Source organism: Colius striatus, chromosome 11 (assembly GCF_028858725.1).
Source record: "Colius striatus isolate bColStr4 chromosome 11, bColStr4.1.hap1, whole genome shotgun sequence".
In the NCBI taxonomy this organism is placed as follows: Eukaryota; Metazoa; Chordata; class Aves; order Coliiformes; family Coliidae; genus Colius; species Colius striatus.
Genome location: NC_084769.1, coordinates 2,812,269 through 2,827,914, shown reverse-complemented (window position 1 = coordinate 2,827,914; position 15,646 = coordinate 2,812,269). Strand labels below are relative to the sequence as shown.

Genomic DNA, 15,646 nt, shown 5'->3' with positions numbered 1-15,646 from the left:
CCATTTGGAACTAGTTCCACTGGGATTTTGAAGGAGGTTTAGACAATTCCTTATTTCTTGTCTGACTTAAGTTCATGCCTCACTGATAAATTATCAGAAATGCAAAACCCAGATTCTTAAATACTTTGTTTTCCTCCTGATAACTGATGCACAAATGGAGGAGCCAGTAATCCTAAGTCGTAAGGGAATGCAGTGCTTTTGTGAGGAGGATTTTTTGGTCTCTCCTTGTCTGATTACCTAATGTGAGTCTAATGAACTAGAGGTACAAATGAGAATGCCTGTACAGGAACAGGATTGCTGACTATTGCCAAACTAAACACTGCTGTATCACGACTCTGGTCCCACAAATGTGTGAGTTCTATGGATAACATCGAGTTCTCTGTTTAACAGTTTCTGTTTGAGATTAAGTACCCCCCACTACATCAGAGACAGAATCCTGGGGCTTTAATATCATTAGTAAAAACTATGATTAGGGTAGAATTAGCTGCCCCCAAATGCTTTAGCTTGGGGTGCTAAAAGCATGGGATTTGAACGTACCAAGTAAAACTGAGAGGTTTTCCCCCCCTTTACTACAGGTAATGAGATGATATATGTAAGGAAATCAGTGCAACAAGCCAAGAAGCAGAAGCTTGTTCATTGTAAGGTTATGGACAGGAGTGAGCAGGTTCCTCAATAAAGAGGGTACAGATAACAGGAACCAATGCTCTTGCAGGCTAGAGCTGAGGCTCCAGGTGACTGGGCTTGTGCTTGGCTAATGCTGAGTGGCTTTCTTCCTCCCAAAGGGTAGCTGCCTCCTCTCTCTTCCACCCTGCCTCTCTCCAGTTGGGTGAAATAGCAGGGGGAGAAGAAACTGCTCAAACTGAGATAAAAACCAGAAGAAAAGGTGAAAGAAATAAATGGAAACGTTGCCAGAGTGAAAGGAGGTCAGTGATTTTGTAGTGGGAATCAAAGGCTGTATGAAACACTGCAGTCCCTATGCATTCCTTCCTGGAAGATCTAATCTTGCTCGGTGTTGTTATGAAACAGGCTTTGAGGTGTGCATTTCAAGAGTGAAGCACAGGCCCCACAGCCCCAGGTGCTGCAGAGTCTGCAGCAGCAGAACAGAGAAATGGCAGATGCACAGCAGCTCATCAAAATGGCTGCACTGGTGCATGGGGTCTCTGTTCTGCGAGTGCTCTTCTCCCTCCACGTTGGAAAAGGTTTGTTGCCAAGAGCAACTTGTCTACATTACTTGGTGACAGGGTAATTGCTCTGCCTGCCTCACATCTGAGCTCCTGTGAAGGCTCTTGCGTGCTCAAATTGTAGCCATCAGTAGAGTTGTTGAGTGGCAGAGGTGTTTCCAATGTACAGCACAAGCCTAGGCTACGAAGCACAGGAGATGCCAGGGCAGCTGTGCATCAAATGTCTCCAGAGATAAAAGCACAGACAGCTCTGCACTGGTTCATGCACTTGCAGTTCTCTTGAGCATCACTTTTCACTGGAAAAGGTAGAGGTTTGTACAGAAGGAGCAGTGCTGTCATTCTCCTGCCTTAATTCTCTGAAGTGTTTCCAGTGCATGAGGTTTTAATGACATTGCATGAAAGGAGGCTGAGGCAGACTAGTGATAATGTTTCTGTTTCTTGTGGGCTTTTAAAATCCTGCTACAGCATCAGGTCAGTAAACATTCAAGCTCTCAATGCTACTGGCATTTAGTTTCTCAGCTGTAAATGAGGAAGCAAGTCTAAGTTGTTGTTCCTGGTCTCCCAGTGGGTTGGAAACACCCTCAAGCAGCAAGGTGTCAAGGGGTGAGGGTTATTTCCTGATCCCTGGGAGTACAGTTGCTCCATTGGATTATGGACTCTGGTATCTTCCTCTCTCACTTCTCTTGGATGCTACTAGTCTGGGCTTTTGAACACTTGGGGTCTTTCAGTTCTTGAGAGCTGAGGAAAACACATGTACTGGTGTTACTGTTGGTACTCCATCTTGGCAATCATGGCATGAGAACGATTCAACCCTCTTTGGTGGAGCATGTCCCCAGTGGAGAAGCACCATGTTCTCACCATGGATGGCATTTTGGCTCCACACAGGTCGATGTGAAGGGAGAGGGTTTGAGGAGCAGAGATGTGTCCAAACTTGCTGCCTGCATCGGCCTTGTGGCTGTTGTGATTGCTAGGGCAGTTTTGAGACCCTCCAAATTAGTAGCTCTGGATTAATCCCCAGAAGACTGAATGAGTATATAGCACAGCTGCAGATGTCAAAGCTTGTGCTGGTGAAATGCTTTCTCTGCAGAACAAATAGCATACAATGCAGGCAGTAGGGTGTGAGCATCTCACTTGTTTACCTTGCCAATATAGATCCAGCCTGACGAGAAGCTCCATGACCAATGGTGTAGTTTGTTCTCTGATCCCCTTCAATCCTTGGTTTTGTGGAGCATACTGAAAGGAAAGCTGCTCTACAGACCAGCAATGCCCTCTCATTTCATTTTGACCTCTCCTGACCTGAGGTGGATTTGAATGTGCAAGTGACAGTGCTCGGTATCCCGTTGCTAATCTCCCGAGGCACCCAGTTGCCCCATAAATCTGTAAGTGATATGTTTAACAAAGTGGAGATTAACACAGCACTGCCACTGCAGAATTAAGATGTAGGTTCTGTCTTGAACCAGGACTGGTTTACATTGTGCTTCTCTTCTGTAGGAGGAACTGGAAGTCAGCGTCTTAACTTGGGACTTACTTTGCCCAAACTGCTCTGGTTCATGTTTGTGAAACACCCACCCATCTTTTCTGTTTGCTGTTTGTTGGAATACTATAAACACAGACAATAAGCAGAGATGCTGCTCCACACAGAACTTATTCCCACAGCCTCTGTCCATGAGGTAGCCTTGTCTGACTCCTCTCCCATGGCTGCTGCAGGGGAGCTGCCAGGGCAAAGGTTTTACTGCATTGTTTCCTGGCTGAGAATGTTTTATTTTTGCTGACAGGAAATCATAGTCTTTTTTGACAGAAATCCAGTGGCTTTAAACCAAATTTCAAGTGTTGCATTTTTACAAAATAGACATTTGTTTCATTGTTCTCTTTTCATTCTCAACTGCTACTAAAATCACGAGACCTGTCACTAGAAGAGCCTCAGGATCCTGTAATTGTGGTACCTTCCTTTCTCTTTTCTTCTACAAAGAACACTTTTCTGGCTTGCATGGTTTTACACAGGGGAAAAAAAAGTATCAGATTCTCATATCTTATTGATGTAAGGGAGTAGCATAGGTTACCTGAAATGCTGGAGCCTGGTAAAACACAAGAAACTGTGGATGATTTTGAGTCTGGCTTTCCTCCAGAGCTCATTGAGTCATTTATTTCTAGAAGGGTTTGAAGAGTGTCTGTTGAAGATGGAAGCTATCAAAAGCAGGTTAGACAAGGACCCCAATGCTATGTTGTAAATATCCTTGCAAGGTTTCTGTTTACCTGGGAACCTCTGGTGTCCACAGGATCTTCATCTGAAATGTGAGTGACAGCATTTTGAAGTTAATTTCATTAAGCTTGCCTGTGCTTTGCTGAAGTCCAATGAATAGATTATGAAGGCAGAAAGGTCTATTAAATTAGTCAGAGCACATTAAATTAAAGCAGTAGTTATCTGTTACACATAATGCAAGTGGTTCAAGCTACCTAAAAGCCAGAGAGATGGTGCCAGGGATGATGCCCTCCTGTTTCCCCTAGGAACATTAGAGTAACCTGTGTAATTGCTTGCTCTGATGGTTTTATATGTGTGATAAAGCAGAGAGATCTGCTGAACTTACAATCACACATCTACTTAAAACTTTTGCAAGTCTGCAAAATGAATGGTGAACGATGCACATCTGGAGCTAGTGCTATGTGGTTCACCAAATGTAATCCTTTTTCCCACGATCATTAACAGAGCTTCATCTTTTCAGAGATTAAATGGAAGTGCAGGAGGATAACACTGCTCTCCCAATAGCAGGTTTTGTGCCATTGCATAAGCAATGAAGCGAGGCCCCAGTCTGCCAGCTGCCGCCTGGCGTGCAGGGTGCTGGGGGGCTGGAGGGGTGGTGCTAATCCTGCTGGCATCAGGCTGCACTGGGGAAGGAGAGCCAAAGGATGTGGGCACAGGGAGGTGGCAGTGTCCCTGCTGAGGCTGCCTGTGCACACCTCAGCCTGCAAAGCAATGAGGATGGCGAGGAGCTGGAGGAGGCTATGTTCTGGGGCCCCTCCTCCACCCTGGTCCATTCCTGAGATGTGCAGCATCAGAAGAGGAGCAGGAGCAGGGACCTGGTTGCTGTCAAGTGAAGACAGATCCCATTTTTTGTGGATGCAGCCTTCAGCAGTGATTTTGCTCCCGAGCCTGGGGTTCACCAGAGTGCTGCTTCTCCAGCTCTACACCCCAGCCCTCCTCCTAGCTTCAAGGAGGCTGCCAGCCTGCAGTTTATCATCTGATGGCCAGATTAGGGGCTGTGAGACAGTTTGCACAGCCTTTTATTTCCATGACCAGCTTTATATAGATGACATCCCATCTGATAGGCTGATGAGTGAGCAGTTCAAGCTTTTGAGGCGTCCCTGGTGCCTGGAGATGTTGGGTCCATCTCATCCTCTGGACAGCGGTGACTTGGCTCACACCAGTACAAGTAATGATAATGCAGAGCTGTGACTGAATATTGCTGTGTCAGAGGTATAAAAAAAGGTTGCTAAAGAGTATTATTTAATAGTTGGCTTTGTATTAGGAGATCCTATTACATAAAATCCATACAAAGTTTCTTAAAGCTGACGGTGCTGGGTTAATGGTTGGACCCAACGATCTCAAAGGTCTTTTCCAACCTAAATGACTCTGATTTTCCAGGTCATGCATCTAGGTGGAAGAAAAGCTTTAAAATCATTTCAAAGATTTGGTTTGCTAAATTGTAGATCTGTACCAAAATAAAAGAATGCTTCCTGAGAACAGATTTGCTGCAAGGAGTTAAAAGTCCTTTCTGCCAGAAGTGAAAGCTGCAAGTGGATTGCTGGCTGTGAGCCAAACACTGTCAGCTCCACAGAAATGCTCAGAAGGTAGATCAATAATTAAGCCTGCTATGCAAAAGTAATGTGTTAGATTCAAATTGCTCTGCAGTACGTGTTCATACTTTCATTTCTTTTGCTTTCTTGCTTTCATTTCTTTTTCCAACTGAGTTTTTAGGAGAATTATCAAGACTTAAGAATTTACCTGATTGTATTCAGGGCATTCTGAATAACTTTTCCAAGTATTCTGGATTCTCATCCACTAAGTGACTTACTACTGGACCAATTGTTTTCAACGGACAAGCTAACACAGCAACTGGGTGGAATGGCAGTAGCATTCCCTTAGTCAACAGGGCTGAGCAATGGGAAAACACAACCACCAAATTAAATCATTTTGCTAATATGCATTTGTTTTCTCCCTCTGCCTTGGCTCATGTTCTCAATTCTCACCAGAGAGAGATGGTTTGGGGAGAATGGGGTAGATTTGGGTTATTTGTTGTGCTTTATCAGCAAAATAGTAACAACCTTGTAGTGAAAGAACCTCTATAACTTGTGGGGAAAAGAAATCCTTCTGGCTAATTCTAACCAATTCCAGGGGAAATTTGCAGGCCCAGCTATTTTTCCTACTTGTGACTGGAGTTGGAGCAAGTTTGCTGCAGCACTCAGTAAATGTGGCTTCTGCATTTTCAAAGGGAGTACAGACTTTAATTCCTATGTGTTTTATGCCACCTTCTAAGGGAGAAACTCAGTGCTGCACGAGGGATGTGCCTTTACTGAGAAGCTGCATTGCCACTGGTAATAGTTTGCTTTCTGCTCTAGGCCTGCAATTATATATCTTTTAGCTATAAAATCTCTCCTACAAAGCTCTTATGGTAGTGAAAACTATCTGGGAAACAATTTCCCATTCCTTAAGCTCCTGTACATCACGTGATGTTATTACCTGTACACTCATCCATCGTATGTGCTGGCTGTGGCATCTTGCATGGTATGTTAATCCCACTCATAGATCATTCATTCCAACTGCATCAGTAAAACACTTTGACTGGAATAGAGAGCCAGAATAATAATGAGAGTTTCAGCAGAGTCATGGTTTGCCAAGCAATTAATCTGATAAGCTGAGCCATGTGCTTTGGCACTGATTCTGTTTCTGCAGGGACCAAAAGTTTTCCTGAGCTATCAGCTTGTGCTTATGTGAGTGATGCACTCCTTTTACAGGGGTAAAGGGGATGCCTTTATTTGGCCAGGCTGTGAGGAAAAGAACATTCCTGCCTTCTGAAGAGGCAGAGGATAAAATGAATGAGACCCTGTGTGCATGATCTCTCTGCCTGTTTCAGCTCAATACCTTAACTGTCAGCCATTAGTTAGAGCTGAATCAAAAAACCTGGTAGAAGTGAGGCAGAGGGCCCTTTGCAGACCTCCTCACAGAGGTGCAGCTGGCAGCATGGACACATGGACCTTGTGAGCTGTGATTCCGCCTCAGCTGCTGGTGCTTAGACCCTTGTACAGGTGCATGCACACAGAATTAGAAAGGAATCAGAGAATTAGAAAGGAATTTCATATATGGTATATAATAGGCTAGGATATAACAGGACTGTGCTGCTTGGGTGTGGGACATTGGCTAGACAAACAATGACCAGCAGCCTGCTGGCATGGCTGGTGCTTTTGTCCCTTCATCTCATCACCCACATCCCTCCCTTTCCTTGCCTTTGTTTTTCTCCTATCCATCCCCTAACTCTTGTGCAATCCTGAAATACTCTTCCCTGCATCCCATTATATGTGCTGTACCCCTGAGCAGTCTGGAAGGTGATCCTGAGAGCTGTCTTGATGCCTTTCACACCCTGACCATGGAGCAGATGCTCTGCAGGGACAGCCTTGGCAGGAGCCTGTCGGGATGTCTCTGCCTGGTGTCTGCCATTTGGGTACCCCACTTGCCTCCTTGCTTCTGCCCTTCTCTGGACATGCACACATGAGCCTTGGATGGATTGATCAGTTTTTCTTTCTTTTGAAAATGATTGCATGGCTTCTTGAGTGGTGTTCAAAATGCTATCTGCCTCAAGGATGTGCTTGCATGGTATTTTGCAGCCAGGTATGAATGAGCTTTACCTCTGCCATCAGCAGAGCTCTGTGCTTGAGATCAGAACATAGTCACAATGGCCAGCCATCATATAAGTTGCTCAGAACTCTTTTCTGCTCAAGCAGAACAAACTTACATCTGTCCTGGAAGAAATGTGGATGATATCTCTGGTTCTAGGGGAAGCTTTCAGGCTATAATTCCTTATCTGAATCAAATGTCTCCTCACAGCCCCCACAAAGCAAAGAAACAGAATATTTTGTATGCTCTCTCCTTCCTTTCTACTTTAGCAATTACATATCTGAGCTACACTCTGGCTGTTGGAAATTCCATTATAGGCCATCTCACCTTGCCCATGGATTTTATAAGGCACTTTGGGGGTGGACCTTGGACTGTGGATTCTGCCTCTGAGCTTAGATGTCTGAAAGTCAGGCATTGTCTTGCTTAGCACCATAACCTAGAGAGACACCAGAGTAGTCGACCCTGAACGTCTGTCTGAAGATCCCAGGGAATTAATCATGAAATTGCATTAAGTCTCTTAATTCAGAGCGTGCAGCAATAAGCACTGAGCACTTCTCATTTCCTGCCTACATGGAATTTAGGAGGGTTGAGGTTCATTTATTTATTTGAAAACAGGAAATATATTTGGTTATCTTTAACTGAGACTGCACTTAGCTTCTAGGGATAGCACTGCTCTGTGGTGCTGCTTGTAAGGTGACAGATTTGGAAGCACACCCATTTATGGGGAAGATCCTTTTTGTGCTTGTGAAATTCTCAAGGTTTTCCTTTTTTGCAGATGCCTAGAAACTCAATAGGAAACTCTAACATCAGGCTGGTGAAACAATAATTGGCAATACAAAGGAATAGCATCCTTTGTGCTATCAAAAGGGCCAGAAGAGAATCTATCTTGCTGTCAATATGATTTCAGCAGGAATTGTGTGGGTGGATGGGAGCACTTATCCTAGCCATTATGCAGCAGTGGCACAAGTTAATGGAACAGATTGTCAGGGGGACTGTAGGAAGTAATGGTATAGGAAGGAAGATGTGATTTATGTATGAGATAATACACTGCATATAATGAGAAAGTTAGGAAAATAATGTCTGGAGGAGGTGCACAGACAGCATCAACTCAGTAAGTAACAGTTTCTAGATGCTTATTGCTTTCTTGAATAAGGCTCTAATAAAATCTTTGTGATTTTGGTCTTTAATTTGAGTTAGAGTTAAAAATAATAAAAGTGTTATTTCTGTGATATTGTGTTATTTCTGAAGATGGTAATAGGGGAAAAAAGTACTGCATGGGAGCATGCTAAAAATAAGGTGATGTTCCTGCTTACTCACTCTCTCCCTCTGTTTTGGAGCAAAACCTTTAGTGTGCCAGAATGTTACCCTTGAAAAAGTCTCTCAAAAATTAGGAGCTTATAACAATAACACCCTCCAAAACAAAAACAAAGCAAAACTCCCCCAAACAGTAGTTTGCTCCAGAGAAAAATCTTCTGTCTTTATAAGGTCTTGGCATCAGAACTGACACAGCTTTTCTTCAGGCTGGGCATCTTCTCCCCATCTGAGGTGTTGTGGTTTCCTCCAGCCCCAATAAGCTGAGGGTGAGCTCCAGCAGGACACATGCAGGGGGGAACTGTGGGCTGCTCAGCTGGCACATGGAAGAGATGGAAGACATACAAGGGGGAGAGAGGAGGTGCAGAGCACAGCCTGCCATCAGGAGCCTAGAGCTGGGTGCAGATGGTGCTGAGGAGGGCTCCAAGGAGAGCTGATGGGATGGGAGGCTCAGAAAGCTGAGCAATGTGACTGGGGTGATGCAGGAGATGCCCAACATTTCTGTAACATCAGAGACCCAAGCAGAAACCTCTGAATCAAGAAAGGGGGAGGAGGATGGCCTAAGGAGCAGGGAGTGCAGCTGGTGGTATAGGTGGGGAGAAGAGGGTTGAGCAGGATTGAGAGGATTTAGGGCAGAGGAGAAGCAAGCAGTGTTGAAGCAAAAAGATGTAGAAACTCTCAAAATGAGGATGAACAGAGGGACTGGGCCTCTGTGGAAAGGAATGTGAGCCTTGAGTTGTCTTTGTCTAAGATCAGTGTAGAGATGAAGCTCAAAAAACCTCCCCCAAACTCCATAAGTACTGCTTGGATAATGGAGCACTCTCATTCTGTGTGGTTAGTGACAGGTGCTTTGTGATCCTTCACATCCCTTTGTTTCATTCAGGTAGCAGTGGTGGTCCTTCCAGTCTTTTAGCTTCCCAGAACAAAAATCCCAAGGAAGAAATTTGACCTACATAGGACATTTATGAATTGCTCCTTCACATTTGTAGCTTTTCAGTTCTGCAGATAAATCACTGTGGCAGCAGCACCTCCTTCAGCTGCGTGTGGCACATTATGGTGGGGTGCTTTGGGAAGCTCTCTGACATTATAGTTGGTTCAGAGCTCAGTAGAAGAGCTGAGTTGATTGCACCAGAGCAATGTTTGCCTGGAGTGCCATGTTTCTCATGGTAGGATGATGGACTGGTATTGCTCTCTGCTACTCTCTCTTCAACTCAGGCATGAAGGGAAGAATTGGGATAAGTGGATGGGTGAAGCTGTGTGTCAGTGTGGTTTTTGCCCTGTAAAAAGTCCATTTGAGAAACTGTTCCTGAATAGTTATAGAAGGTCTGGGCAGACCTTCTCATTCTTTGTCTAGCTGAGAGCCACGTGATGTCTACTGCCTGTGGAAAGCCATGGAGAGACAGAGTTTGGTCGTTTGATAGAATCATAGATCAGGACAAGGGGTAATGGGATGAAGCTGGAACACAAAAAGTTCCATCACTATCCCTTCATCCAGGTGGTTGATGAAGATGTTGAACAAGGCTGGCCCTAGAACCAATCCTCCACTGGCCACAGACCTCCAACTCGATTCTGTGCCATTGGTTTTGCTCCCAGTTTGCTCCCAGCAGTACCCTCCCCTCTCCTGGGGGCTGGGGCTGCATTGGTGACATCAGTCTGATTCACCTCTTTGGGCTTGTGTCTTACCAAGTGGGGTGCTTGGATGGCCCAGCATTCACCCCATGCCAGCACAAGACCACAAATTCTTTACCAACTGATTTATAAATTGCCACCTTACCCTTGAGATCTGCAGTTCTGGCACGAGACACACTGAACACACATTGCAGGCAAATGTGCCTCTCTTGTATTTTTCCCTGTGGCTGTTAAGTACCCAAGTTTAAGGAGCAGGCAAGTGTAAGCTTGTGATCTGCTCAAGGTAAAATCAAAGGGTGACAAAAGTGCCTAATTGAGCAGAGCATTTGAACAGCTGGCTGCGAATGGCAGTGATGGCACATCGACTCAACAGAAGACAACTGCTACTGCGGGTACCCAGCCACCTCCCAGGTAGCTTTGAAGCCCTTGTCTTGCTGTTCTCAGAGCAAGTGTCACATCTTCGAAGGGAAAGATTACAGGCTTTGATGGAAGATGAGAAGGATGTTACACGTCCACTTAGTGCAACATTAAATAAAGGAACTGTGTTTTAAATGCAAACGTCTTGCTTGGTTTTGAGATGTAAGGAGCTGAAGATTTGATTTGCCTTTTAACTGTCGTGCAGACCTATTTTTAGGGTTGCTAATGTGTGTTTCTCTTGTAAACAATTATGCTTGCTACAAAGAGGAACCAAACTTTGCTGGAAGTGTGTGTGCAGGATGTGCTACACCACACACACACCGAGAAGTGTCAGTCAAGGTGTCACCTGGAAGTTTGGGCAGCTCTGTATCTGTGGTGCCACGCTGGTTCACAGCCTGTTAACGGCCCTGTCCTGTTCCAAACATCATTTTGGAGCTCTTTCCACACAGCATCTTGTGATTTGTTGGTGCTGAGGGTAAAAATAGTGACAATTTCAGCATAAAATACAAGTTCAGGGCAATGTAATCTGACAGGGCTGCCTGGTTTGGGGGTGATCTGTGGGTTTGCCAACACAGGTTCTCATGTTTAGTACAGAAGTAAAACCAGGCTATTTCTGCTGAAGGAGCAGGTAGTGAGCTGGGACTGTGCTGGGCCACTCTGGCCTTAGCAGGAGGCATCTCTCAGCACCTGCAAACTTCTGATTCTCTTAGCTTTGATTGCTGTTTCTCACCTCACCTCTCAGCTTTCACTAGTTTTCAGTCCTGAACAGCAGATCTTTAGCAAGTGTTGATATGGCTGTTCCCTCTTAACTCCTAGGAGAGGGGAAAAAATGATCAGCTTTCAATTACTGGTATTTCAGCTTATCATTTCCTGCAACTGTAGCTGCTGACCCAAATGTGAACACACAGAAAACATATGCCACCTTTTATTTGCCAGCTACAGGGAAGATGCTTTGGGAGCACACGAGATGTCACATCTGTTTAGTCAGCACAATGTTGTCGTCTCCCTTGCACTGAATGGTTTCCTTTGTAGTAAATGTCATGTTTCAGGATGCCTGCTAAATTGGCTCTAGAAACTGTTTTAAATGCTTTTTATCTTACAGACTTTCTCTTTTGTTTGCAGCAAGGGAAGCCCTACGTCTTTGATAGAGTGTTACCTCCTAATACAACCCAGGAACAAGTTTATAATGCCTGTGCCAAGCAGATTGTTAAAGGTAGGTGTTATCTTTGTTTACTCCTGCTTGGTGGGAGAGGAAGAAGATGTCTCCCTGTCCCCTCAAGCTATTCAGACAGGATAATAAATGTTTAGATGTTGTATGGGACTTTGGTAATTACTAATTCTAAGGGTAAACAAAACCAAAATACCTGAACCAAAACACCAACCAACCAACAAGAGAAAAAGAGCAGAAGGAATGGCATTGCAGTAGTTGTTCCTTACTTCCTCCTGTGTGTGATCTTCTGTGTGTGACTGTTGTCCCACACAAATACTTGCATGTAAAAGTGAAATGAGAACACAAGTGCCTATTGGATAGCACCCTGTTTGTTTAAAACAAAGCCTCCATAAACTGTTGAAATGTCAAGGTTTTCACTTGATAATCAGACTTTTTGGTGCATTTTAATTGCCTGCCATACCTTCCCCCCCCCTTCCCCCAAGTCACTCCTGGACCTCTCACCTGGTTCTGATGCTGTAATACCATCCATGATCATCCATTACATCCTGGTCTAGCTGTTCCCTGTCCCCTCCAACATTTAGTCCTCAGTTTTTGTTTTTACATCAAAGTGCAGGCAGTGGGAATGGTGTCAGTGCTGGTCAGAGTTGTTCTTGTATGGCAAGGCAAGGCTGCACGTTGAACACCACACAACTGACACGATGTGAGGGATTTGGTGGTGCTCAGAGGTGCAGGAGCTACTGAAGCAGTGTTGAAGGACTCACCAGCATTTCAGGCATGGGACTGGATCTGCTGAAAGCATGTGTCTACCAGTGGGGAGAGGTCCCTGGGGTGAGCAGCATTGCTGCACACCCTGGCTTCTGTTCTGGAGGAAATTGGTCAAATTGGTGGGCTCACTGGGACAGCCTGGAGCAAGCCAACATGCATTTGGTTGGATGACTGGGGGTAAGGACCAGAAGCTAAGTTGTTTGATGTTGGAGAGAGGAAATGAGTCATAAGACTTCATTTGCCTCCTCTCAGAGGGGAGCCTAATTACGGCAATTCTGACTTCAGACGGGTAAGCCTTTAATGAGAACTGGTGGGATCAGAGTTGTAGAGCTCAGAAATCATTAGTTTGGGTTGCTGACACACCACTCAGCTTTTGGAAGTTTGGGGATCTGTTTCTGTACTACAATGTGTGTTAACAGAAGCAGCACATCACTGTTTGTAGGCTTGCAGAGGGGTTTTACATCCCCTGTGGAAGTTGGTTTCCTCTGAAAATGGTGAGAGAAAATAAAATCCTGTTTGAGAGCACTTTGGAAAATCTAAATCAGTGACTAAATCTTCTTCATCAACCAGACAGAAAGGCAAAGGCGTTCCAAAATTCTGTTTGAAAATAAGAGTTCAAGTGTACTTTTGCATGTGTGTTAACTTGGATCTTCTCAATAACTTGAAAGGAGGGTAAGATAATAAACTAACCATGAGCCAGCAATGTGCCCTCGTGGCCAAGAAGCCAATGGCAGCCTGGTTTGCATCGAGAAGAGTGTGGGCAGCAGGTCAAGGAAGGTTCTTCTCCCTCTCTACTCTGCCCTGCTGAGGCCTCATCTGGAGTCCTGTGTCCAGTTCTGGGCTCCTCAGCTCAAGAGGGACAGGGAACTGCTGGAGAGAGTCCAGTGCAGGGCTACCAAGATGATCAGGGCACTGGAGCATCTTTCATATGAGGAAAGGCTGTGGGAACTGGGGCTGTTTAGTCTGGAGAAGAGGAGACTGAGGGGGGATCTTATTAACATTTATAAATATCTAAAGGGTGAGTGTCAGGAGGTTGGGACATCTCTCTTTTCTATAGTAGCTACAACAGGACAAGGGGTGATGGGATGAAGCTGGAACACAAAAAGTTCCATTTAAATATAAGAAAAAAGGACTCCTTTCAGTGAAGGAGCCCTGGCCCAGGCTGCCCAGAGGGGGTGTGGAGGCTCCTTCCTTGGAGGGCTTCAAGACCCACCTGGACATGTTCCTGTGTGACCTGATCTAGGTGACCCTGCTTCTGCAGGGGGTTGGACTGGATGATCTCTAAAGGTCCCTTCCAACCCCTACCATTCTATGATTGTATGATTCTAAGAGGGAAAGATAACTTTGATGTAGGAGGGGGTAGAAATAAGGAAAAGATTGAAATGGGTAAAAAGAGAAAAGACAAGAAAATGGGAAGGAGAGCAATGGGGAGGGAGGGAAAGGGAGAGGGGGGAGAGAGGAGAGTGTCAGGGAGGGAGGGAAAGCACAGTGTTACCGGAGTGACGGTGATGAGCTTTGTAAGTTTCCTTACATTCCATTTCCAATTTAAAGCCTAATAAAGCAGAGAATGTAAAACAGAGTGGGCTGTTTCTGATGGACTGCAACAATGCCATTTACTACATGGAAAATACAAGCTGAGCACATTACAACTTGGAGCACTGCTTAAATCTTTGAGACTTTTTTAGATAGCTTTGCAAGGTTCCCATTTGTTATCAGATTTCTTTCCACTGCCATGAAATGGCTGGTGGTTTCATTGTGATTAATGGTACTAATGGTACAGAAAATGCCAGCTGGCCTAACGGGCTCTGAAACAACTGCTATAATAACTATGTTGACAATAAGAATGATCTAAATAAGCTCTTTCTCTTTTTTTTTTTCCACTAAAGAAGAAACGATTAGGTTTAAGTAAACAGCTCAATGAGTAAGTCAGAGTATTTCACATTCCACACGTGTGAAACGTGAGAAACAAAGAGGTTTTAGGCAAGGAGAAGCAATCTGTGCTTTCCAGCCATTTGCATCAGGGTGGGTGCTGGGGTGGTGTTTGTCTACATACTCCCAAAGGCAGAAGTACTAGTAGTGGAAGTATGTGGGGGACCATCACTGATGTATATGACCACAGCTGGGGAGCTTCTGTTTGCATCTTTTAACTTAGAAATATCACTAAGTCTGAAAGGGAACAATAGTGTGTGATTGCCACCACTTTTGCTTTGTTTCCCATTGTTCTCTGTTGTCAGGAAACAGCTTTATCTTCTCAGTCCACACAGATGGATGTCTCTATCTGCATTTTGCATCTTTCCTACAGTTCCATTGAGGGGAGGATATACAATGCTATTGCTGAGCACTGGAGCAGTGAGCATTCAGATATCTACACTTTTGTGTGTCCTATCAGGAGAAAATGGCTTTAATGATTTTTTGGTTGGTGGAATTGCTCTCAATGGATAGCTTATTGACTTCCTATTCTGCTTACCAAATATGGGCCTCAAATGCTGAGTCACAGAATCCCAGAATCACAGGATGGTTGGGGTTGGGAGGGACCTTTAGAGATCATCTAGTGCAACCCCCTGCCGAAGCAGGTCCCACCTAGATAAGGGAGTCACAGAACCAGAAAGTTTAGAGATGGAAAAGATCAGTATAGAGCTAAACATTTGTTCATATAAATGAGGCTGAAAGGATTTCTGTGAAGCATTTGGTCTTTCTTCTTGCCATCAAGACTCCTATACTTGTCAGTGGTCCATTCGGAAGGTCTCCAGTCCACAGGACTCTGCTGGATCCCTACTCTGAGGGAATCTGTGGGGTAGCCCCAACACAAGGACTGCAGTTCTAGACCATTGCTACTTGTCCTACCCATCCTCATCAGGAAAAGGCCATTGGGCAGGAGCTGTGTGTCTGAGTCAAGTAGCTGGATTTTGGGGGGCGGGGGAGGGTAAATCACAGTGGAAATCCTCGTGGAGAGAGTTGGACCAGGAATTAAGAAAAGCACTTGGACTTGGTTTTTTATTTGTGATGGCTTACATAAAAATCCCAACTGATCTTTGTTTGGTCCCTTTGTTCATCTAGAGGATTTTTCCCTCACTCTCAGGTTTTGTGCAGGCTGTTTCTGCCTGGGACTGTCTTCTCTCTGTTCACTTGACAGATGGTATATTAATGATCTTAAGGTGGAAAGCCTTCCAACAAAGATAAGCTCTTCTCCTTCTGAGCCCACTGCCTTTTCTTAAATTGCAGGTGAAACAAAGGACTTTTCTTCCTTTAAAATATAATAAGCTATTATTTGCTGATTGGGAAGGT

At 44.7% G+C, this 15,646-nt stretch overlaps 1 protein-coding gene across 1 annotated transcript in view; it reads left to right on the top strand.

Moving 5' to 3' along the window:
* Positions 1 to 15,646, top strand: part of KIF5C (kinesin family member 5C) — a 76,365-nt gene that overhangs the window by 13,429 nt on the left and 47,290 nt on the right. Inside the window, exon 2 of the mRNA XM_062004681.1 lies at positions 11,548 to 11,638. Coding sequence (XP_061860665.1) covers positions 11,548 to 11,638 — 91 coding nt within the window. The remainder of the gene's footprint in view (positions 1 to 11,547; positions 11,639 to 15,646) is intronic.